This window comes from Suricata suricatta, chromosome 8, assembly GCF_006229205.1.
Source record: "Suricata suricatta isolate VVHF042 chromosome 8, meerkat_22Aug2017_6uvM2_HiC, whole genome shotgun sequence".
Classification (NCBI taxonomy): Eukaryota; Metazoa; Chordata; class Mammalia; order Carnivora; family Herpestidae; genus Suricata; species Suricata suricatta.
The window spans coordinates 139,503,921-139,526,284 of NC_043707.1; the positions used below are offsets into that span (position 1 = coordinate 139,503,921).

Consider the following 22,364-nt stretch of genomic DNA (forward strand, 5'->3'; position numbering starts at 1 on the left):
TTCACTAAATAAACCACACGCTCGGCCAGCAGCAGAGGACGCTCCGGACACTGGGGGATGGTCCTCTTCCAGCTTTTCAGGCAGTGGTTGGCTGGAGTGGAAGATAAACACCCGGTGAAGCCCATGGGGCAAGGAGAGTTTGGGACCCCAAACATCCGACCGCCCTGCAGAGAGAGGGGCGCCTGCGCCAGGTGGGGAGGTGGCGTCGGCGGCAGCGTGCGGCACCCCCTCATTTCACCGTCCCCCAGGCCCTGGAGGCGCCAGCTGGGCCCTCACATAGGAGGACCAGGGGGGGCACACGCCGTGGTAGGATCTGCAATCCCAGGGGGACGCTGGGCGCGAGGGCACCACGGGATCCCCAGAAACCCTGAACTTCCACCCCCTTGAAGCTTGGGGTGCCAGTCACGTGTTCGAGGGGGCGCTCCGGCCCTAAAATGAGCCCTAGCATCGCAGCCCCGCAGCCCTGTCCAGCCCGGGCGTCCACACGCCTTGCCTTTCCGGCTCTGAGGTCCTCTCTGCTTCCTCCCTTTCCTGGGGCCGCAGGGACAAGTGAACGGATCGCCCCAGAAGGCTGGGAGGCGTGGCCTGGGGCCTGGGGTCCACGAACTCGAGCTCAGCTTCCCAAATCCTGACAGTCTCCCCCACAACCGACCACCGAGAAGTTTCACTGGCGGCTTGGCCGAGGCCCTCGCCCGGAGTCCACAGGACGGGAGGGGCAGGACCACATGGCCGCCTCAGCACCAGCTCCAGGAGGAGCCGTCCCCCCATAAAGGAGGCTGCTGACACTGGCCGGGCAGCCAGGGCCTGGGAGATGCCCCAGGAGAGGCGAGGAGGGGCTGGTCCCAGGCCCCAGCCCCGGCCCTACTCGGCCTCCAAGGCCAAGTTCTGCGACCTCCAAGTCCAGGGGCCCCAGCTTCTGCAGAGGGTGGTGAGTGAAGGGACCCCCGGCTCAGGCCACAGGCCAGGGCGCCACCGCCAGCGGGGGCCAGCCTGCAGGAAGCGGGTCCCCCCGCCCCCAGGAGCTTTGCACAATGCAGGCAATCACTGCAATTTCCCCGCTCGCTCCTCATTCTCTCTCCACAATAGACACCGAAGAGCTCTTCCCTTGGCCTTAAGTACAGGTAACTGCTCCTGGTGCCAGTAAAAAGTATTAATTCCACTTATGCATTCCATAAACTTTTAGGATAACGCAACTGATACCGTGATCGTGTTGGGACACATCCACTATTATTTTCCTGCTCGCAAACCTCCGAGGGGCTGGAAAGTTTTCTCCCGAATCCATTAGTGTTGACTCAGCCACATTCTGCCAGGAACCCCGTGGAGGACCTTTGTGTCTCCCGCCTGCCTTCCGCGGGGTCCTCCCCGGCCAGGAGGGTGGTGCTCACACGGCGTGCACTGAGGACCAGGACGGACAGACTGATGCTCGTGTGTGGGGCGGCTGGAGGTCATTCAGGGGGCGGTGGGGGGGCCCCGGGGCACTAGCTGAGCTGTCACGCCCATGTGTGCCCTCACCATCATGCCTCACGCTAGCCGGCTGGGCCAGGGCTCCGACTGCGCGAAGCCTCTTGCCTGACCTGGGAGCCCCCCGCCAAAATCTACCAAACCCCGCGGACAGCCCCCTTCCCTGGCGAGGCCCAGCCTAGGGGCTGGGAGACTGAGCTGGGCTGGACAGCGTCCAGGCGCCCCTGTCACTGGCTGCTCCTCCAGGCTCCTGGGACCAGCCATCTGTGTCTCTGCCAATCCCTAGGGGGCTGCGGGGTGAGCGTGGCCGTCAGGGCCCAGAAGCCAGGCCGGAGTGCGCTGAGGAGGGCTTGGGACACGGACAAAGGCACAATCACCCGCCATCGCTGGCCGGGCTCCCCCATCCTCCAGTCCAAAGAGCATCAGTGCCCACAGGCGCCAGCCCCCACTCGCCGCCCTGACCTCTCGGTGTGTGTCTCTCCTCCCCGCCCCCAAAGCCCTGAAGAGCGCCGACACGGGGCAAGCCCTGGCCCAGAGGGCTCCGCGACAGCGGTTTGTGGGGCGCTCCTCGGGCCCCGGACCCTGTTCTCCGTGCTCCCAGGAGCCACCTCATTTGTCCCTCATGACCCATCGGGCTACACCCCACCTTCGGACCTTGGCCCAGAGCCGTGCAGCAGGCCTGAGACCTGGGAACTCTCTGCCAGCCAAACGCCCACCTCGTCCATCCCTGGTCCCCGGACCCCGCTTCATGATCCCGGAGGCAGAACACACGCCCTTCCTGGTCTGCTCAGTTACGCCCACCCGCTATCCTGGCCTCTGTGGGGGGCGGGCTGTCAGAACCCCGGGCAGTGACTGGAAGAGGCCCGCACGTGTGCACACGTGCCTGCGTGTGCTGGTGCATGTGCATGTGTGCGTGTGGTGCACGTGTGCGTAGTTGTGTGCACATGTGCGTGTCCACGTCTTCACGCATGTGCGAGGCGTTTCTGTATATGGGTCTCTGTGCGCACACCCGCCTGGGAGCCGGGCTCCTTCGGTGCCCAAGGAGCAGGGATGTGAGGCATGGGGGCGTGTGCAGGGGCCTCGGCCAGGCGGAGGCCAACGACCCCATTAACAGCTACGGCCCCTTGGGGACTCGGTGAGGGTGTTTTTCCCGAGCGGGGACCAGGAGCAAAGGCAACAGTCAATTTGGAATTGTACTTGAGAAAAATATGAATTATCTATCAGTTACCAGCCGGCCGGCACGGCGGGAGCCCCGCACGGTGTGGTGCGGAGCCTAGACAGCGCGCCCGAGAAGCAAGTCTGGGCAGCGCCTGCGTAGCCAGACCCCCGGAGCTGCGGGCATTCCCATCCTGCACCGTGATCCCAGGCAGGGAAAGGAGCCTGCGGGGGGCCTTCTCCCCAAGAGCCAAGGTGCCAAAAATCTCATTATCAATGTTGGTCCCACCTTCGCCCCCTGCAGGGGGGGCACCATGGGCCCCAGCAGCAGTACCTCCCTCTCAGAGCTGCGGCAGGAAAGCAGAGGGCCCAGGTGGGGTGGCGAGATCAGGGCTCTGGCATGCGGGGTGAGGGGTGGCGGGGCACAGAGCCACTGGGCACAGGGAGGCCTTCCCTGCCCTCTGGTGTGGCTGGCCAGGGCAGGCCACTCCGTGGGGCCACTGAGGGGCAGACAACTGTGACCCAGCTATGGGCCCTCTGTCCTCGATGTCACACCCCTGACAAGGGAGGTGGGGACAGGGGCCCCGGGGGGGGGGGTGGAGGGGACAGCCAGCCGAGGCTCAGCCTCTGTCCCTCCCTGAGGACCAGCTCAGACCATCCAGGCCCTCCACCCGCATTCTCAAACAGTGGAAAGCCAGGACCCCTCCAGTGCCTGCCAAGACTCCTAGGGGTCCAGCAGCTCAGGCCTGGGTGACAGCATTGGTGCAGGGGGTGGGGGCTGGGACCCTCCCCTGAGAGGCTGGAGGAAGGGCTAAGGGAACGGTAGGAATATGGAGTAGGAGTGGTAGTGAACCTCCTGTCACTAGAGGTGTGCAAGAGTGAGGATGCCTCAGGAGCCTCCTGACGTGGCTTACAGTCACCCCGCCCAACCTCCAATCTGGGGTGGTGGGGGCCAGGACCCCGCAGGCAGTGAGAGAGCCCTCTGGCACTTGCAGGCTGAAGAGCCTCACCCAGGAGGACCAGCTCTATGGCAGCCCACCCCCAGCCCTGCTGCCAAGGTGACACACTGCTCCTCCTGCGCCAGCCCGTGCTGCGTGGGCAACAACACCCCTTCAAGCCTTGCCACCAGCGACGAGGAGCACGGCAGGAAAACGTCACAGACCAGGAAAGCGGGGCCCCGGCGGGGTGGGGGCCCCCCCGGCCCCGCGAAGGGCCAGGAGCTGGGCCGCAGGGGGAGCTGTGACTCTGTGACTGGGAAGCCAGACCAGCCTCCACCCCCACCCCTGCCCTGCAGGAGCCAGGGGGCAGCAGTGGGGACCATCAGGGGGCCCGGTTCTTAAACGTTCTTAAAGCGGCAGAGCCCCTGCAGGGACGCGGCCACCCTGCCCGGAGACTACCTGTTCCCGGGTCCTGTTCCCAGGGACTGATGGGGACCGTGGAGCTGTTCCCTGCAGAGGGGACGCCGCCGGTGGCCAGGACCCACTAGACGTGCACGCGGCAGGTGCTGGGCAAGGCTCACTGTCCTCCCCCTGTATGGGGGCAGGAGACCTGGGGTGCTCTTTCCAGCCAATGCCCGGTGCGCCCTACCCTCAGAGGAGAGCCCGTGGCCTGTCCCTGGGTCTCGGCATCCCTGCCCGTCCCTGCTCCTGCGGGCGCGTCTGGCAGCCCCTTCCTCTGGCAGCTGCAGCCCAGCGATGAGGAACGTACCCCGTGCCCCACAGACCCGAGGCTGGAAGCGGCCGGCACTCACTCCCGCGTAACTGCGGGCCAGCGACCTTCCCTCCGGGGCCTGTGTCCCTGGCTGTAAGGTGGGTGATCACAGATTCTACCTCGTGGGTTGCCGGGCAGTTTCAAGAGTAAACTCAATGCACCGGCGGGCGCGCGGATGTCATCCAAGTTGGCCAGACCCCCACCAGGGCCAGAATGCTCCCACACAGGGGGCGGCAAAGACTGGAGTCTGCAGCGCGGTGGACCCACCCCCGACGTCCCGTGCCCGCGCTCACAGAGGACGACCCAGGGGCCACACAGGCAAAGCCCCAGCCGCCAACCGTGACGCCCTCCCGCCAACCGTGACGCCCTCCCGCCGAGCTGCCCCGCCAGGAGGAGGTGGCCTCTGCACAGCCCCGGTGGCTGACCTGAGCCCCGCTGCTCACCCGGGGCAGGATCCGAGCCCCAGCCGAGTGCCCTGGGGACAACGGGTCTCCCGGAGGAAGGTCTGCTCTGCCCTGCAGACCCAGCTGTGGAGCCACGCCTGCCCCTCTGGACCCCAGGAGGCTGGCTGCTCTGGCCATGTTGGTCCGAGGGTGGGCACGCCCAGACTGCCCAGCCCCAGACCCGCCCCCCGCCCCCGGGAGGAGCGTCGGGAGCCCTGTGTGGACACCTGGCCCACGGGCCAGCGCCCTTCCCCACCCCGCAGCCCGCAGCCGCCCGGGGGGGCAGAGGCGCACTCACCGTCCAGGTGGCCGACTTGGCGGTGCTGGACTGCTGGAAGGTGACGTCGAAGTGGTGGGGGCCGGGGTAGTCGGCGTTGGAGGGGATGGCCGGTGCGGGCGACATGGTGTCGAAGGTGGAGCTGGGCTGCGCGTAGGGGGAGTGGGTAGGCACGCTGGCGGCGTGCTCTGGGGTGTAGGGGCTGCCCGGGGCCGCGCGGCTGCTCATCTGGTCCATGGCGCTGTTCAGCAGACTGAACGGGGGCTAACGTGGGAAGGGGGAGGGAGGGGGACACACAGTCAGGCTGGAGAGTGGAAGCGCGCGGCCAGAGGTGTCCTGTTACAGGAGCCTTAAAGGGCCAGCAGCTCAGTCATCCCAAATATCTTCCCGTCCCCCCCCACCCGACAGGTCACTGCTTGTGTTGGGATAAACTGACATATTCACCTCGCCTCCCCCCTCCATTGGCTCCGGGTGCCAGGCTTTCCGGGGCTCCACCAAGCACACCTGGAGGGAGCTGCAGATGGGGGTGGCTCTGGGCCCCCCGGACCCCTTCCCGAGCCAGCAGGCTCAGGGGCCAGTATCCAGCCGGACGCCCCCACCTCCCACCCTGTGTTACAGCCAGAAGTGGGGAGACCCCGGGCCCAGGGGGCCAGGCGGTGGGAGAGGTGGGCCAGGGCACAGGGTGGCCCCAGTGTGTGGGGCCCACATCCCCTGACCCTGACCCTGACCCTGACCCGGGCCCAGGGAGCCCTGCCCCTCCCCCAGGGCCACACACACAGGATGAACAGGGACTCTAAGCTGCACTGTGTGCACCCCCAGCTCACCCTCTTGGGGACCTGGGACCCCGAGCTGGACCAGCCCCTGCCTGGAGCTTGAGGAGGCCCCAGCAAGAGGACCAGCCCAGCCCAGGAGAGATCAGATTCCTCCAGGGGGCCGGCAAGGAAGACCCCTTCCCCAACCTGGAGGCTTCAAGCAGGAGGTGGGTTGGGAGGGCAGCGAGCAGCTGATGCTGGCCAGAAGGGCTCCTAACTGCAAACACTCTCTGTGCCCGGATGGCGACAAGGTTTACTTTAACCCTGTGTGTGGTCCGAGGTGGACCCTGCTGTCATCCCGTTTTACAGATGAGGACACTGAGGCGCGCAGAGAGTGACCTGCCTGGGGTGAGGCAGTGGCCCGAGAACCCCACACAGGTGGGGATGGTGAGAACTGCAGGCAGAGGGGGTCCCCCTGGGGGGACAGAGACAGACCAGCAGCAAGAGTGGGGTGGGGGTCTCGCCCTGCGGCCCCCTCTTCACCAGCCCAAATTGCAACGTACAGGGGCGCATCCCTCAGGGTGGGGGGTGCCCGGCGGTTCCATCAGGAGGGAGGGCTTCATGAACCCGAGCTCGCTCCAGCTCAGCGTCCGTCTGGAAGGCACAAGGTCCCCATCCTCCAAGTGCTGATGAGACACAAGGAGGTGACCCGGCCATGGCTTCGCGCCTCCAGCCTCCGGGGGACAGTCACCTGAGGCCTCAGCAGAAGCTGCCACTCACGGACCCCTGGGGGCTCAGGCTTTCCCGCCGGGACCTCCAGAGCCATGGCTGCTGTGAACCTGGGGCAGTGGGACGGGGACCCCCTTCCAGAGGCTTCCTTCCCCTCTCTGGCTCCCACAGCCTCCCGGTTCTGTGTGTCACCTGGGAGACCCCAGCACCCATGACACAAACAGATGAACAAACTGCAGGGTCCGCACGAGAGGACTGTGCGACTCGACCATTGCAGAGTCCCGCGACAGGGGACGCTGCCAGCAAGGGACACAGCCGCAGAGGGAAGCATGCTGTGGGGGCCTGAGGAGGCAGGGCAGGGGCCGCAGGGGCTGGGCGGGGCTGGGCGCCCAGGCTAAGGGGCACCTGCTTCCCTTCGGAGGTGATGGGAGGCTCGACAATTCACCGCGGCGGGGTGGGGTGCACAGAGCCACGTACACTAATACCCGCTACGCTGCACACTCGCAGTGGGTACATTGTGTTAGATAAACTCCATAGAGCCGTTTAAAACGAGGAGGGACGGCTCCTCCCCACTTCTGGCCCAGCCGGGCAGGGGCGGGGGGGCAGAGCGAGCACCCCTGCTCCACGGGGGCCCCGGGCTGGGGACCCGGGTGTGCCCTCCCAGCGAGGCAGCTGCCGTGGGCACCCGACCCCACACACTTGGCCACCAGAAGAACATCAAAGGAAGAATCCAGCTCACGGTGTCACACTCAGCACACGCTGAAACGGGCATCGTTTCGACAAGTGAGATAAATTAGTAAGTGACTTCCGTGGGTTTCTTTTCACCGCTTCTCGACGTGGATACTGGAAATCACACGTGCAGCCCGCACCCGCCTGTAGCGGGCCGTGTGGACCCCGAGCGTCCAGCGCACCGGGGCTCCAGCCTTCCTGCGCCTGCCATCTTCCCCAGCACCCCCTGCCCTGTCGGGGGGCCGTGGTTCTCGTCACAGAGCGCCTCTGCCGGGTGAGTGGGCGAGTGGGCGAGTGCGTGGAGGGGTGAGGGTGTGCGAGTGGATGAATGAATGAATGAATGACGCCAGGCAGCGGGGCGTCTCCTCCGGGGACGGAGGACGGGGTGGGGAGCCGGCTCTCCTGCTCAAGCAGGGGGTCCAGGTAGGGAAGGTGGGGGTCCCAGCCTGCACCCCCCAGCCTTGTGACCTCTCTTCTCCTCCAGGTGGCCCTGGGGGGGGGGGCGTCTGCTGTTGCTGGTTGGACCGAGGGCTGCAGGAGCCTCAGGGGGAGCACAGCCCAACCTGGGGTCCGGGTCTGTCCCTCCTCCCGGCTCTGTCCCCGCCAGGACAGCCCAGGCCAGCAGGGCAAAGGACCCCCCCGCCCCTCTGCTCCCAGAAACGAGAGGCAGCCCCACGACAACAACGTTGTTCAGATTTTAACTTGTCCACATTCTTTACTGATCTGAGGCGGGTGCCAGGGAATTAGTCACTGAACCAAAAGAGCAAGGCGGATGATAGCATCTGCGCCCGGCAGCCGAGAGGGGCAGGGCCCGCGTGCGGAGCCCACGCGTGTGCAAGGGGAGTGCTCTGCACACGTGGGCAACACCGCAAACCCCCGGGCAGGCGGGCGCCTCAGACCGGCTCCTTCCATCCGCCCACGGAGCCAGCCAGCGGCCCACCTGCTCCCTCCGTCCCTCCCGCTCCGTGGCTCCGTGGCATTTTGTGGCCCATGTGCCTGGAGAGCGCCCTCCTCCCGAGGAGAGCGTGGGGCCAGGGCCGTCCCTGCTACCCCCCCTCCGGTCCCCAGGGACACCTATGCCACATCCCCAGGACGCAGCAGAGGGCAGTGGCTTCGTCCTGTGTGCTCTGCGGCAGGGACCCCACTGCTTAGGAAGCGGGCGCTTCTGCTCCGGAGCGGTCCTTCCTTCCTTCCCTTCGCATTCCTTCAAAGTCGGACTGCGGGGACCAGCCCTACCCTGACCTCCCTGCCCAAACCGGGCCCGCAGAGCCGCACAGAAGCCGGAGTGCCAGACTGGAAGCCCCTGGCAGCGGAGGCCAGACCCCTGGCAGCGGGAGGAACCCTGGGCAAAACCAGGACTTTTCTGGTTTGTTTGCTTTCAAGCAGAACTCCCAAGAGAGCGGGCTGATTAGGACATGCCCGGCCCGGGGCGGCCCGCATGTGCCTACATGTGCGTGTAGGGCTCCTGGGCCCGACCCAAGCAGGGCTGCGGGCGGGTGGGCGGGCGGCCTCCCCTCCAGGTCCCTCCAAGAATGCACCAGGCTCTGGGAGGGGCGGGGCTGGGAGAGTACCTCTCCCCCGGACCCCCAGCGTGCCCTGCTGGACCCCGGCAGAAGGGTGTGGGGCTCCTCCACTGGACCACACAGGCCCCCCAACAGTCTCCGTCCATTTGCTCCACAAACATGTTTTCTGGTGCCCTCTGCAGACCTGGAGGGGACAGTGGACAGAGAGGGGGGACCCGCCCTCCAGGGGCACCAGGATGTCCATCCCACAGCCTCTGCAGGGGGCCAGGCTGGCTCCCAGGGTCAGCGCCTCTGGGGCCAGAATCCCAGGGTGGCCCATTTCTGCTCAGGCGAGGGCACACATAGGCCTCGGGGCCACATGCCTGTGTGTGCTCACAAACAGGGCCCAAAATACGCACAGAGAAGGGGCAAGAGACTTAGACCTCAGGCTGCGGCCTCCAGCAGAGGAGGGGACGCTGCCTGGGGGGAGGCCCCACCCCCGGGATGGAGGTCCTGAACTGGATGTGTGTCCGGCCCTCTGCTGGGAAGGAGCTGGTCTCTGGCAGGACAGCAAGCGGAGTCCCAAGGAAGGGGGTCCTGCCCCAGGGGCAGTAGGGAGAGGACAGGGGGAGCCACCCTGGGCTGGGGGTGGTCCCGGCTTCCTGCCTAGCGGCCTGCTCTCCTCTGTAGACTGGCTGAGGGCTGTCCCGGCACAGAGCAGGAGCAGAGTTAGCCTGGCTGGGGCCAGGGGGCCAGGGATGGCTGTGCTGCCCTCACACAGAGGGACATCACTCTGGCCAGGGTCTCAGCTTTCACCCCATCCCCCCCAGGGGGTAGCAAAGAATAGGGGTGGGGGATGTCCAGAGGCCCCTGGAGCCAGGCCCCAGCTCCTCAGCCTGCCCCCTGGCCCTCCCTTCTCGGGGAACGTGAGCTTGGCCCACCAGCCCCTGCCCCACGGGCTAGACATCAACGTCCAAGCCCCCAGGGCCGGGGGTCCCCACTGGTGGTCTGGAGGTGGTGCTTCTCTTGGCCATCCCTCTGCCCACCTGCCACTCTCTCTAATGTGCCAGGTGCAGGATTGGTGCCTCCCACAAGGACGGTGTCTTGGGCGAGAGGAGAGGGACAGGAGGGACCTCTCAGGTCCAGCAGGGTAGAGCGGGGCTCTGAGGTCCGTAGACCAGGGGCCGAGGCCCCAGGCTCCCCTTGCGACCACTGGGCCTCCACCTCCCTCAGCCTCAGCTGTCCATCTCCAAAGCAGGGGTGAAGCCATCCATAGGATGGCTGTGGGGGTCAGGAGGGTCCGGAAAGGCTATAACGTGCGGCTGTTCATCAGGAGGAGTGACCCCCGCCCAGGAGGACCCCAGAGCCAGGGAGCCTGCCGTGCGCACCCACTCCCTCCCCTCCTCCGCACAAAGGCCCCACCAGGTAAGGGCTGCAGATGAGGAAATGAGGTGGGCCAGCCCCAGACCCTCCGCACTCAGGAGGAAGGCAGGGCGATCCACAGCGTGGAGGCAGGCGGGGTGAGCGGGGAGGGCCCCGCACCCCAGAGAGGCCGCGTCCCACCGCCCCGTCGCGCCCAGCCCCACACACTCACGGACAGACCCAGCACACACGAGGGCCCACCCGCAGCACCTGCTCGTGCCCTGGGCGCTCTCTGGGGTCAAAGGCAGGTCCTGCCCATCGTGGCCCCTCCGGGAGCAGCTGGTCGGAGTGGCCACAACTCGTGGGGACAGCGCGGGGCCAGGCCACCTCTCTGCACCCTCTCCTGCCCGGTCTCCCATCCTGACCGGTCAGTTCCCGGAAACAGGGCTCCCCTTTCGCTGTGAGTCGGGTTTTGCACTTTGAGAAGATTCTTATTTTATGTGTTTATCTATTTATAGTCGGTAAACCATCTCAAATGAGTTTTTGGGGGTGTAGACAGAAAACAAATTGTTTCTAAAAGTGTGTGTGCCGATTCCCTCCGCCTCCTCCCAGTGCCTGGATCCTCGTCAGCGATACCAGGCTGGTGAGACAGGAAGAGAAAGTCGGGAGCACAGACGGCTGTGACCCGCGGCCAGCAGCCACGGGCAGGGGTCACCTGCGGGGACCTCATATCTCTAGTGAAAGTTGTAACAGAAAATCTTGTCAGTAAAGTTTCAAATGACTCTTATGTCCCTAGAGGCTTAGTTCCAGGCTGACTCAGTGGCGGGACTTGAGGGAGAGGGGGTACCTTCAGCCTCGTCCCTGCACCGGGGCGGCCGGGGACACTGGGCTCAAACACGGACGCGGGAAGCGTCTGTCTGTCTCTGCCACAAAGGCACAGAGATTCCAGAGACAGAGCTCTTAGGCCTCTGGGGGTGATAATGGGCCCCCCAGGAGCCCCCGTTCCTAGCCTCCTTTGTACCTCTGGTCCATACCACAGGGCCTTTGCTCCTACTCCCCCTCCTGGAACACTGTCTCCTCACCACCTATAAAGCTTCTCAAGTCTCACCTCCTCCTAGACCTTCCCAGGCTCTCTCCACCTGCCTCTGTGTTCTGGGGCTTTCTCTCCCATTTTTCTGGGTAGTGTGACAGCCGTCAGGACCCTTGTGGGTTCCTATCTCGTGGGTGTCCATTTTCCTCTGGCTGTAAACGCCGAAACACAGTTGGACCTTGACCAACATGGGCTTGGAGCGCCAATACCCTACGCAGCCAAAAACCCAAGCGTGACTTTGGCGTCCCCCAGACTGTACGAATAACCTACTGTTGAGCAGAAACCTCACCGATAACATAAAGTCAATTAACACAGACCTTATCTGCCACACGTGTTATATACCACGGTCTTACTATGAAGGAAGCTAGAGAGAAGAAACATTTATTTAGAAAATCATAACGAGGGGCGCCTGGGGGGTTCAGTCGGTTAAGCGTCTGACTCTTGATTTCGGCTCAGGTCACGGTCTCTTGAGTTTAGCGCAGAGCCTGCTTGGGATTCTCTCCCTCTCTCTGCACCTTCCCCACTCACACTGTCTCAGTAACCGCTCCCTCCTCGGCCCCAAGGGAACAGTCAGGAGGAGCCCTCATCGCGGGTCCCCGGGTCCCCGCAAGGTCGGCCTTGGGCAGACAGCCGCCCTGGCTTCCAGCCCCGCCGAGGGGCTGCCGGGTCCCCCGGGCCCCTCCCCATGCCCTTGGCCAGATTCTGCCTTCCAGCCGCCACGCCCTGCTCAGAGCCTGGTTGCCCCTCCCCAGAGCCTGGTTGCCCCTCCCCAGACCTCCACTCCGAGGGCTCCCTTGACTCCCTCAGAGGTCAGCTCCTGGGGTGAGGCCAGCTCAGCGCTCCCCACCCGCAGGACGTGGTGCCGCCCCACCGGGGGCCGGGGTGCGAGCATCATTCTCCCCTGCACGGCGGGGGCAGGGCGCGAGGAGCTGGGGAGCCTGGGCCTCGGCTCTGCACCCTCTTCACCCCTGCTGTGGGCTCCTGGCGGGGCGGGCGGGCGGCACCCCGCGGATCTCCGAGGGCTCTGCCTTGGGGGCTGCTTCCCATCGCCAGCGGGCTTCTGCTCTGACCCCGGCGTCCCCCCAGCTCCCCACGGAACACCGAGACCAGAACTCTTTCTAGAGCTCAAAACTCCAAACCCCCTGATCTTCTCTGACGGGCACGTCTGGGCTCGGATGCAGCCTCACCCAGGGGTGAGGGACTGGCACGCCGTCCGGGCTTCAGGGGGAGGTAACCCGGCCCCCTCGGAGCAAGACCTCCACCTGCGCTGTTTCCCACAGCATCTCCCGGAGTCTGAGTAAACGGGTGGAAATGCCAACAAGACCGTACTCGTGCCTGGGAGGCGCCCTCTTCCCCCGAAAGTATGCGCTCACGCTCTCTCCTGCCCAATCCGACGCCAGGGCCGTGTGGAACTTTCCACACCTCGCGCCGGGGAAGCGTGCCCCCGGAGCCGGTCCCTGCAGCTGCCAAGGCGTGTCTGCCGACAGCGGGGGCGCGGCCTGAGCCCCAGCCCCCCAAGGTCCCCGTGTGACCCGGGCTGCACCCTGCCAGCCTCTGCGGGGCCGCCCGCAGACAGAGGTGACGGAACCCCCAGACAACAGCCCCCTCCAGGGTGCCCAGGGCCTGGGGCACAGGTGGGGTACCGCTCGTGGGGGACCCCTTGCCCTCCTGGGGACCATCAGCCTTCCCACCCCCCACCCCTGCAGCCCCAGGGCCTGACCCTGACCCCCGTGTCTGCGCTGACTCCTCACCCACGTCTCCTTTGAGGTGGGTGCCCCTGGTCTCAGCAACAAGCACAGTGGAGGAGGCGGGAGGCTGAGGGGAGCTGAGGCCCAGCGCCTCCGATGGCCGGCACCCAGAGGTGGAGGTGCTCACTGCTGTTTCACCCGTCACCTCCCCAGTTCAGGGGTCCGGGGGGAGGGACAGGCAGGCTGGCCCTGGGCCCTTCCTCCAGGCCTGACAAGCTTCCTGGCAGGTGAAGGGACAGCTCAACCCTGCTGCTCACGTTTCCCGGGCACTGGGAGGCGGTGGCACCACGCAGGCGCGGCCACGGACAGCGGCCACGGCAGCCAGCAACCCCGCGACCGAGTGTGTGCAGGGCTCAGGGCTTCACCACAGGCTGAACACACAGCGCACAGCCCACGGAGGGGCGGGGGGCGCATGAGAAGGGTTAGTGGAGCCCTGACGAAAGTGAAAGATGGCACGGCGCAGGGAAGCTTCCAGAATGCCCAGAGGGCAGAGGGCCTGCAGCCAGAGGAGGGGCTGACGGGGACGGCTCAGCCCAGGGACCCTCTGGCTCCGAGTCACAGGCGGTGGTACCGGTCATGGCACATCCGGCGGTCACGCCCATGGGCTCCTAACCAAGGGGACGTCCGGTGTTGCAGAAAGGAGGGTTTTGGCCATGCAAGAGGAAGAATGGATTTTCTACTAGCAGAATCAGGACAGGTGCCCGTGGGGCAGGCCGAGTGTCAGCTCAGCGAGCCTGGAGAATGGGGGCTATCCCTCTTCCAACCCCCCACCCCCGAGGCAGGCTCTGGCATTCCCCTTCCGGAGCAGTCAATCCTGCCCGGGCCCCGGGGCCTTCTGTGTCCCCTGCACCAGGTGAGAAACCACACCTTGTGGCTGCCACCCCACTCCACAGCCCAGGCCCTGGCCACTCCAGGCCCTCCTGCCAGGTCCAGGTCCCCAGAGGCCCCGCCCCTTCCTGTCCCCCACGGGCCCCCTCCTGGCTCCCAGGCTTTCCTACCAGGTCATTCTCCATCCATGCAGCCCCCACCCGTGCTGGGACCCTCCCCCCACTGTCATTTCCGCGCCGCCTGCCCCCAGGGGTCCCAGCAGGTGCGGGGCTGGGGGACTCGGACCCCCGCCCCCACTCCTCAGCCCTGGGACAGCCGTGGCTCAGGCTCACGCCTCTCTCCCCAAGTCCCCTCCAGCAGTTTTCTGTCTGAATAAACAAGGGGTGACTCCCTTCACCCAGCCTCCTGGGTCCACCCTGGGTCACCCTCACCGTCCCTCTCAGCCCCCTCCAGCCCTTCCAAGTCTCCTCCGGGATGCATGGTGCTCGCCGCCTCCCGTGTCCCACCTGGCCCTAGGCGCCTCGTCCCTGCAGGATCATCCCCGGGCTCCCAGCCTGGGCCCTGCCCCCCTGTGGTCTGCTCCCAGCACTGCAGCGGGGGCCCTTCCAGAAGCCGTGCGGGATCTCGACCTGCCCTCCGGGTGCCTTGGATACAGGAGGCGCTTAGGACTTAGTTCTTGATGCGCTGATTGGCTTTTCCCACCTGGGGCCCTTCCTGCCCCAGAGGCTGCACTGTCTGCAGGGACAGAGGGTGCCCGGATCCTCGTGGGATGGGGGCGTGCCAAGCGCTGAGCCCTCTCGTGCTCCTCGGGATGTGAGACAGGCACAGCACACACCTGCCGGCGCCAGCCAGACCAGCGGACAGCGGGAGCCGGCCAGCCGCCAACCCAGCTCCAGATGACCCTGTGGGGGTGCCTGGGGGGCTCGGTCGGCTGGGCACCCGACCTCAGCCTAGGTCGTGATCTCACATTCCGTGGGTTCGAGCCCCGCGTCGGGCTCTGTGCGGACAGCTCAGAGCCTAGAGCCTGCTTCAGACTCTATGTCTCCCTCTCTCTGACCCTCCCCTGTTCCTGTTCTCTCTCTCTCTCTCAAATATACATTACAATAAAAAAAGAGGACCCTGCAGCCCAGACAGCCGTGGGCCCTGGCCAACAGACAGGCATGAAAGGAGCCACGAGATCTAATGTCGACCTTGCTTATCTCTTGAGACTCAAAGCTCTGCTAAGCAGTGGAACAGCCCGAGAGGGTAGTGAGTCCGAGACTCTCCAACAGCTGGTCCCGGCTGCCTGCTCCGGACCATCTCCAGTGTGGTCTCAGGTGAGAAAGGACCCCCTTGCCCTCAGCTCCCTCCTGGGTCAGGGGCGCTGGCCCGCCATGGGGGGAGAAGCTGTCCGAGACGGAGCCCCCAGCCCCCCTGTGCCAGCCAAGCACCCCCAGTAAGCGGGAGCCACCAAAGGGTCATCCAGCCTTCGACGGAGAGGGACGGCACGGAGGCAAACCTTGAGTACAAAACAGCAGGTAGAGAGGTCACCCCAGCCCCGAGGAGTCCCCGGCGCAGACCCCAGTGGAGACCCCAGCCCCTGAGCAGACCCCAGCCCTGAGCAGCCCCCAGTGCAGACCCCAGCCCCGAGGAGCCCCTGGCGCAGACCCCAGCACGGACCCCAGTGCAGACCCCAGCCCCGAGGAGCCCCTGGCGCAGACCCCAGCACGGACCCCAGTGCAGACCCCAGCCTGAAGCAGACCCGGCGCAGACCCCAGCCCCGAGCAGCCCCCGGCGCAGGGCTGGCCTGAGCGTCGGGAGACCCCGGGCTGCTCGTGCCCTTGCAGCCTGTGGCCGGAGGCCCCCTTCCCCGGGGCAGGGCCGGGCCCCAGAGAGTTCCCAGCAACAAGGGACGTGACAACATGAGCTCATCAGGGACGACCCTGTTTGTTCATTTTGGGGGTTCAGGTGCTTTGGGCCAAATCTCACTTCCTCTTTTGTGAGGGTTGCAGCAGCAGGAAGTTTCTGTCTCCTGGGACAGAAACAGGAAACAGACACATTTACAAATCAGTGACCCAGCCAGCCCCTGCCCCCGCCCCCCCCCCCCCCCCCCCCCCCACTGGGGAAAGAGGCTCCGGGCAATTCCACCGCCCGGGGCGCAAACGCAGCAGCCTCGAAGGTCGACTCGTCCTCCGTCCACACAGAACCAAGCGGGGCGTGGGCCACAGCAGCAGAGAAGACGCTCCCTCCAAGGTCCACGGGAGGGCCCTGCAGCCCTCACCCCTGCGCCCGGGGAGGACGCCCGGCTTCACCCAACATCTGCACGGAGGCAGCCACCTCACTGGGGAGAAAAGGTCACGCCCCCGTCCCCGTGCGCCCGGGCCTGTCGCTGGCGGGGCAGGGACATTGGCCTCCAGGGCCCGGCGTGTCTGGCGCTGCCGTGGGTCATGCGGGTGAGAGTCAGGTGCCCCACCGCAGGCAGGTGGCTCCTCCTGGGCCGCACACTGTCATGCCCCCCGCGGCCTTGCTGGGGACACACACACACACGGGCACAAACACACACGGGCGTATCCCAACCCACACTGCACGTAACACGCACACGCCCCCCTGCGCACCCACACACACCGCCCAAACCTTCGCCTCTCCAGACGCTGCCGCGCCCCCATGTCTTTGTGGCTCAGGCTCGAGTCCTCTGCCCGCTGCCCGGTCTCCCACAGGGCACACGCTACCAACAGCCCCCACTCTACCTGTGTCCCTGGCAGGAAAAATGGCCCCACCCTCCACCTGCTCAATTAGCAGCCTGGTGCCTGCCCGGCCCCCGGGGACCTGGCGAGTCTGGAAATGAGCCCAGGTCCCCGGGGCCCAGGCTGCAGGGGCCAAGTAAACACTGCACCCCTTCCTTCCCCTCTGCCAGGCCGCTGCCCGGCCGTGACGGACACCTCGCGGCCAGCTTGCCGCAAGTCCTTGCCCACGCCAAGCCAGCCTGCCGCACAGATTCCCAGGAGAGGATGCTGCGGACCGGAGGGCGGGCGGGCGCGGGCAGGACGGAGCCGCCAGCCCAAGGCGGGGGAGCAGCGCAAAGCCCCACATCTCCAGGCGGCCACCTGGCCCTGACCAGACACGCACTCGGCCTTCTCCCCCTGCTGTGGGTCCTGCCCAGCCAGTGGGTGCGGGTCCCTAAGCTTCTCCGGGACAGGCAGGCATCTGCCTCTATGCCCAGGACCCAACCCAGCCCCCTGCCGGCCTCAGCTGACCCTGGCTCGTGGCACCCGGCCGGCACCAGGTGCCTGACCAGCACACGGACAGACAACGCACCTCTGACCCCCCCCATCACAGCAAAAGCCCCACCAAGGCTCCCCAGGAAGGATGGAGACGCGGCACACGTACCGTGGCAAAGTGCTGCATGGAGTCACTGACGTACAGCATGGTGGGCGCGCGGGGGTCTGCACACGCCGGGGAGCTGGCGTGCTGCGGGACGAGGCATGGGTCTGGGTGGCCGGGGGGCGAGGCGGAGTGTGGCGGCCCAGGCGGAGCGACCCGCGGCTAGGGGGGCGGGCGCCGAGGACACTCTGGGACAGGTGGGCTCTCTGCCGGCATTTTCCTTCTCCCCATCTCCCCAGTTCTGTCAACCGGCTGCATCTAACAACAAACCCGCGGCCCACCCCTTTATTCCTCATGCCTATTCATCAAAGTGCAGGCAGGCCTCAGCTTGCCCACTGCTGTGTTGGACCGCACCATGGGGCGCACCGGGAGGGGCGGCGCGACGGGCCACCGGCTCGCTCTGCAATTAAGCCACAGCCGGGTCCCCCGAGATGCCACTCGTGGGCGGCTTGGGGACCACAGGCCTGCGCCCCTGAGTGCGAGGGGGACGGCACGGGCCCTGGAGACCCAGAGAGGTGAGGCCGGGCCACCCCAGAGGGGAGGGATGGTGCCGAGGCCCTGGCATCTGGGGCGGGGCAAGTCTCCCTCCTGCCGCCGGAGCGTGTGGTCCACCGGGGCCACCCCGAAGGGCTGAACAGAGAGGAGAGGCACCCCAGGAGACTGCTTCCGCTGGACCGGAGCGAGCAGCCTGGGCACGGCACTGGAGGACCAGAGTCCCAGTGCCCCAGCCCTGCCCGGGCTGACGCTGGCCTTGTCCCCACCGGGGCTGAGCCCCTGGAAACCGGGATGTGGCCCAGAAGGGGGACAGTGTGCTGGCCTCCAGGCCCCCGGCACCTCCGGGGCTGCATGACGGTGAGCCCCCCCAGCCGGGGGCTCCAGCGGGGCCACCGCTACCCGCTTTCTGGAGTCTGTCTCCAACCCAGTGTCACCGTCTCTGGCTCAAGGTAGCCTTTGGGGTGGAGGCCGGACCCGTCCCCGGAAGCAGGCAGACCACTAGTTAGTTACACAGCTGCATGTAAGTCACGTGAGATTGGACAGACCACCCTCAGGTTTCCAAGCCACCCCCCTCCGCCCCCCAACAAGACCAGCGAGGTGCTGGAAACGCGGCCTGGAGACCCGTCTTCCCGCCCACAACCACTCCAGCCTCCTGGGGGCTCAGGGCCGAGGGAGACTCCACCGGAGACCCAGCAGGGCGTCTGCTGCCAGCCCAGCCCTGCAGATGGAGAGCGAGCCCCTGCGGGGGTCTGGGGGCTGCAGCAGAGACGCCGCCCCGCCAGCCGGCGGACTCACCCCTGTGGCCCATGGCTGTTGGCTCCCGGTGCGCCGGGGCCCACCACTCACAGTGAGACGCGGAGGGAAGTCTGCGGAGGGGCCCGGGGTGGGAGCTCTGGCTGGAGGCGGCGCCGAGGGCCTTCCTTGCCCGGAATGCCTGAAGATGGGGAGGCCCGGCCTGGGGAGCCCACTGCCCGGGGGGCCTCGTGGGCCGGGCAGGAGGGCGGGATGGAGGGGTACAGAGCCAAGTAGGAGAAGAGGAGGAGGGTTCGAACCCCAACCTCTCACAGCTGGGACCCCCCCCCCACCCACCAGGGCAGCTGGCTCGGGAGGGCGGCCACCTTGTTAATCACGCTGGATTTGTAAAAGCCAAAAGGGGAGAGCAAAGGAAAGAATTTGAGGTGAGAGACCCCAGGAATGGGCACAGGTTGGCACCCAGGAGACCCACGTGTGGGAACTCAATCCGGAGGTGGCCCCAAGATTCCCATTCCAGGCCTGTGCCCTGCATCCCCCTGTCCCTGGGAGGTGTGTATGTGATGACAGCCCCTGTGATTAGGTTCCAAACCCAGCCAACTCTGAGCTAACCAGAAGGGAGAGTATACAGGTGGGCCAGGCCTAATCAGGCGAATCCTTCAAGGAGGTCAGGGAGACAAGGCCTCAAGAAGCATATCGCGGGGCTGTGTGGCAGGAAATGGCAGGCAGCCCCCAGGAGCTGAGAGCAGTGACCCTTGGGAGCAGCCAGCAAGGAAGCAGGGGCCCCAGCAGCCACAAGGGACTGAACTCTGCTTGCAGATGGGGAGCAGAAGGGGTCGCTGGGCCAGACAAGATGGCAGGCCTTGGGGACATCCAGCAGCCTGGGACGCCCTGAGCAGGGGACCCGGGAACCCCGCCGGGCTCCTGACCCACGAACGCTGTGAGGTAATACATGAGTGTGTGGTGAGCCCTGGGGCCAAGGGAGGCCACGGCTCTGGGGCAGCTCGGGCCACCGGGCAGGCCAGGGGACACAGGCTGGGCCCAGGGGATGCCAGCCCTGGACAGCAGGCTGTCCGGAGGGAGGGTGTCAGGTCCGGAGGGCGTCTTCCCTCGAGCCCTGGTGGAAGCAGAGGCAGAGGGTCTGTGCCCCACGCAGGCTGCGGGCACAGCACAGAGGAGGCTCCGGACACCGGGGCCTGAGGACCAGCACCGGCCCCCGCGCCGTGAGCCTGGCCAGGCTGGGGCCCCAGAGCAACGGACAGCTGGTCTCCACGTGCCGAAGTGCCGGACTCCAGCCTCTTCCCAAGCAGCACCCGCCTTCTGCACCCGTGTCCTAGGTCTCGGCAGGGACAGAGGTGGGCTCTGTCCTCAGAACCCGGCCCCCCCCCTCCCTTGGTCCTCAGCTGCTTCCTCCGGGTGGCCTTCCAGGTGGCCCCACCGGTCCTTCGTACCTGCTCTCCTGACTAACTCGCTGGAGTTTCCTCCCCACCGTCCATGTCCGCCGGACTCGTGGCCGGGGAGAAGAGGCGGGATACTCCCTACCCCTCCCGCGGGCGCAGGGAGCGCACCGCTGACATGCCAGCTCAGGGCCAAGCTCCTCGCACTCGGTCCCGGACACCCAGGGGCAGGGGGCTCTGCTCAGCCCTCGGACGATGCCTCGGAGCCGGCTCCAGGACCGGCGGCCGGCTGGGACGCAGCTCTGTGCGCCCCGGAGTTCCCACACAGCCGGGGGAAGGAAGGGCTGCTTGGGGCTCGCCAGGAGGCAGCCGGCTGGGGGTCCTGAGAACACCTCCCTTCTGCACCTGGGAAGCAATGAGCCCCACCCCCGGCCAGGAAGGGGTCTCGAGCCCTGGGGGGCTGCCTGTCAGGGCAGCAGGTGGGGGTGGGGTCCCAGCAGGGTCAGCTGTGTGCGCGCCCCTGCCAGCCACAGCCCTGCCCCTGTGGCCCACCTGCCCACAACAGCTGCCAGAGAGAGAGAGAGGCGCCAGGAGAGGCGGGAAGGGGCATGGGGGGCGGGACTCTGCCGGGTAAGATGCTGGGAGGAGGGGTGGGGGAGGCGAGCCACCCCCCCCCAGGGCTGGCCACTAGCCATCTCCCTCTCATGCAACGCAACGTCAGAGCTGAGAAGCCCCGCCCCCCCCCGCCCCCACACACAAGAGCCTGGCCTTCATTTTGTCCCTGGAGACTCAGAGACTCAGAGGGGACTGGCAAGCCCTCCGTCCGGGCCCAGCACCGCCCAGCCCGAGCCAGGATGCCCACTGCCTGCCCGGGACACCCAGGGTGCTCACACGGAGGACTTCATCCTGTCTGCATGCCCCACCCCGACCGCAGGGGCCTCCATGGCCTGTGCAGACGCCTCAAGACGGCCCCCTCACCAGGCCAGCCCACCTTCCTCCTGAGCCCCTGGGAGGCCAGAAATCCCAGAGGCTTTTTTTCTGTTCTCCCCTCACAGGATGGGGGAGGACCTAGCTGAGAGCTCTACAGGGGGTGGGGTGGGGTGGGGTGGCCACGTGGGGCAGGTGGGCGTGGCCAGAGCCCAAGGCCACCACCCAGGGCAAGGGCTCTGCCCACCGGACCCCCAGGTGGGCAAGGGGCAACAGAGGCCCTGGGGTGTTGGCTCGTCCCTGCAGGGAGCAGCACTCTTGGGCCTGGGGCCTTGCCCCCGCCTCTGCCACCCCACATGTAGCGTGGTCACAGGCCGCCTGAGGCCAGGCACCACCCTGGACCTCGCCACCCCAGCCGGACATACAGACAAGGAAACTGAGGCCCCTGTTTGCGTCACCTGGCGGATAAGGGGCAGGGATGGGATGCGTCCCAGGCTCCCCACGCCCATGGCGGCCTCACTCTGTGCCACTTTGGCACACAGGACTGGTGGGACCCGGAGCTCACCGTCCCCTCAAGCATCTGTGCTCAGGACCCCTCTGAGGCCCGCCTCTGGGGCCCGGCCATCTTCACTGCCGGGCTGGGTGGCGGGAGGGAGGTCCTTCCCGCAGGGCTGGGCCCACTCTCCAGGCAGGGACACCGAGGCTCCGAGTCCTGGGGGACTTGAACCCGGATGGACTGGCTCCTTGGGTGGGCCCTCGTCCACTCTGCCTGCCCCCACCGGCCATTAAAGCTGTGGTTAAGGGCACCCCATGGGCCTGCAGGGGCCTCTCTTCTGACGGTGAGGGGGTGCCACTCAGGAAGCGTCCCGTCCTGCAGGGAGGACTCTGCCGACCGCCCAGCACGGAGGGGAGGAGACCCGAGGCCCCGGACGGCGGGAAGCTCCACCCTGGAGGACAGACGTCCCCCACTCAAGGCCCGCGCCTGTCTAGGCTCTGCCTTGTTGCCGGACCAGCCCCAGGACAGGGGGCCGGTCCCATCAGCACGGAGGCCGCCCACTCAGCAGCGGTGGGGGGGGCGGTGCGCCAGCCTCTACCCCGGCCTCCTGCTGAGTCACGACCTGGGTAACTGGCTCCAGGGCCTGGCCTGGGAAGCCTCTCGTCTAAGGTCACCAGGCCGGGGCTACCCCACCTCCCCCTGAGCGGGCCGGTGGGGAGGCAGCCGGGGGCTCCTGGCCCCCAGGCTGCACTCAACACCAGCACTGCGCCCTGGACACACCGGGCGGGGGCCCTTGGGCAAGGCGGCCAGGTACCCGCTCTGCCCCGGCTGCTGGGCTGCATCGCCACCAGAGGGTGAAGGGGGCATCGGGGATCCCCTCCTCTGCGGCCGGAGCTCTGCACGCAGGCATTTCTGCGGGACGTTTACTAAGAGGCGTATTCCTCCCTGACCACGTCGGACCCTCCTGCTCTTTGCAGGGGTGGGAGGCTACTCCCTCTCGCCGCCACGGCTGGTGAGAGGCGTGTGCCCTCCGTCCCGGGCGGACTGGGGAGCGCACCCCACCCCTCAGGAGCCCAGAGCGGCGGCCTCTGCCTTTTGGAGAGCAGCCCCCCCCCCCCCCCCCCCCCCCCCCCCCCCCCCCCCCCCCCCCCCC

At 66.7% G+C, this 22,364-nt stretch overlaps 1 protein-coding gene across 5 annotated transcripts in view; it reads right to left on the reverse strand.

Moving 5' to 3' along the window:
* The window catches only part of TP73 (tumor protein p73), a 56,495-nt gene that overhangs the window by 13,404 nt on the left and 20,727 nt on the right, over positions 1 to 22,364 (reverse strand). For 4 of the 5 annotated variants that reach the window (XM_029947200.1, XM_029947199.1, XM_029947201.1 and 1 more), the window contains exon 4: positions 5,068 to 5,310. In XM_029947200.1, the coding sequence (XP_029803060.1) occupies positions 5,068 to 5,310 (243 nt within the window). Of the gene's footprint in view, positions 1 to 5,067; positions 5,311 to 17,152; positions 17,379 to 22,364 lie in introns of those variants that run through there. The other variant, XM_029947202.1, reaches the window with a different exon arrangement.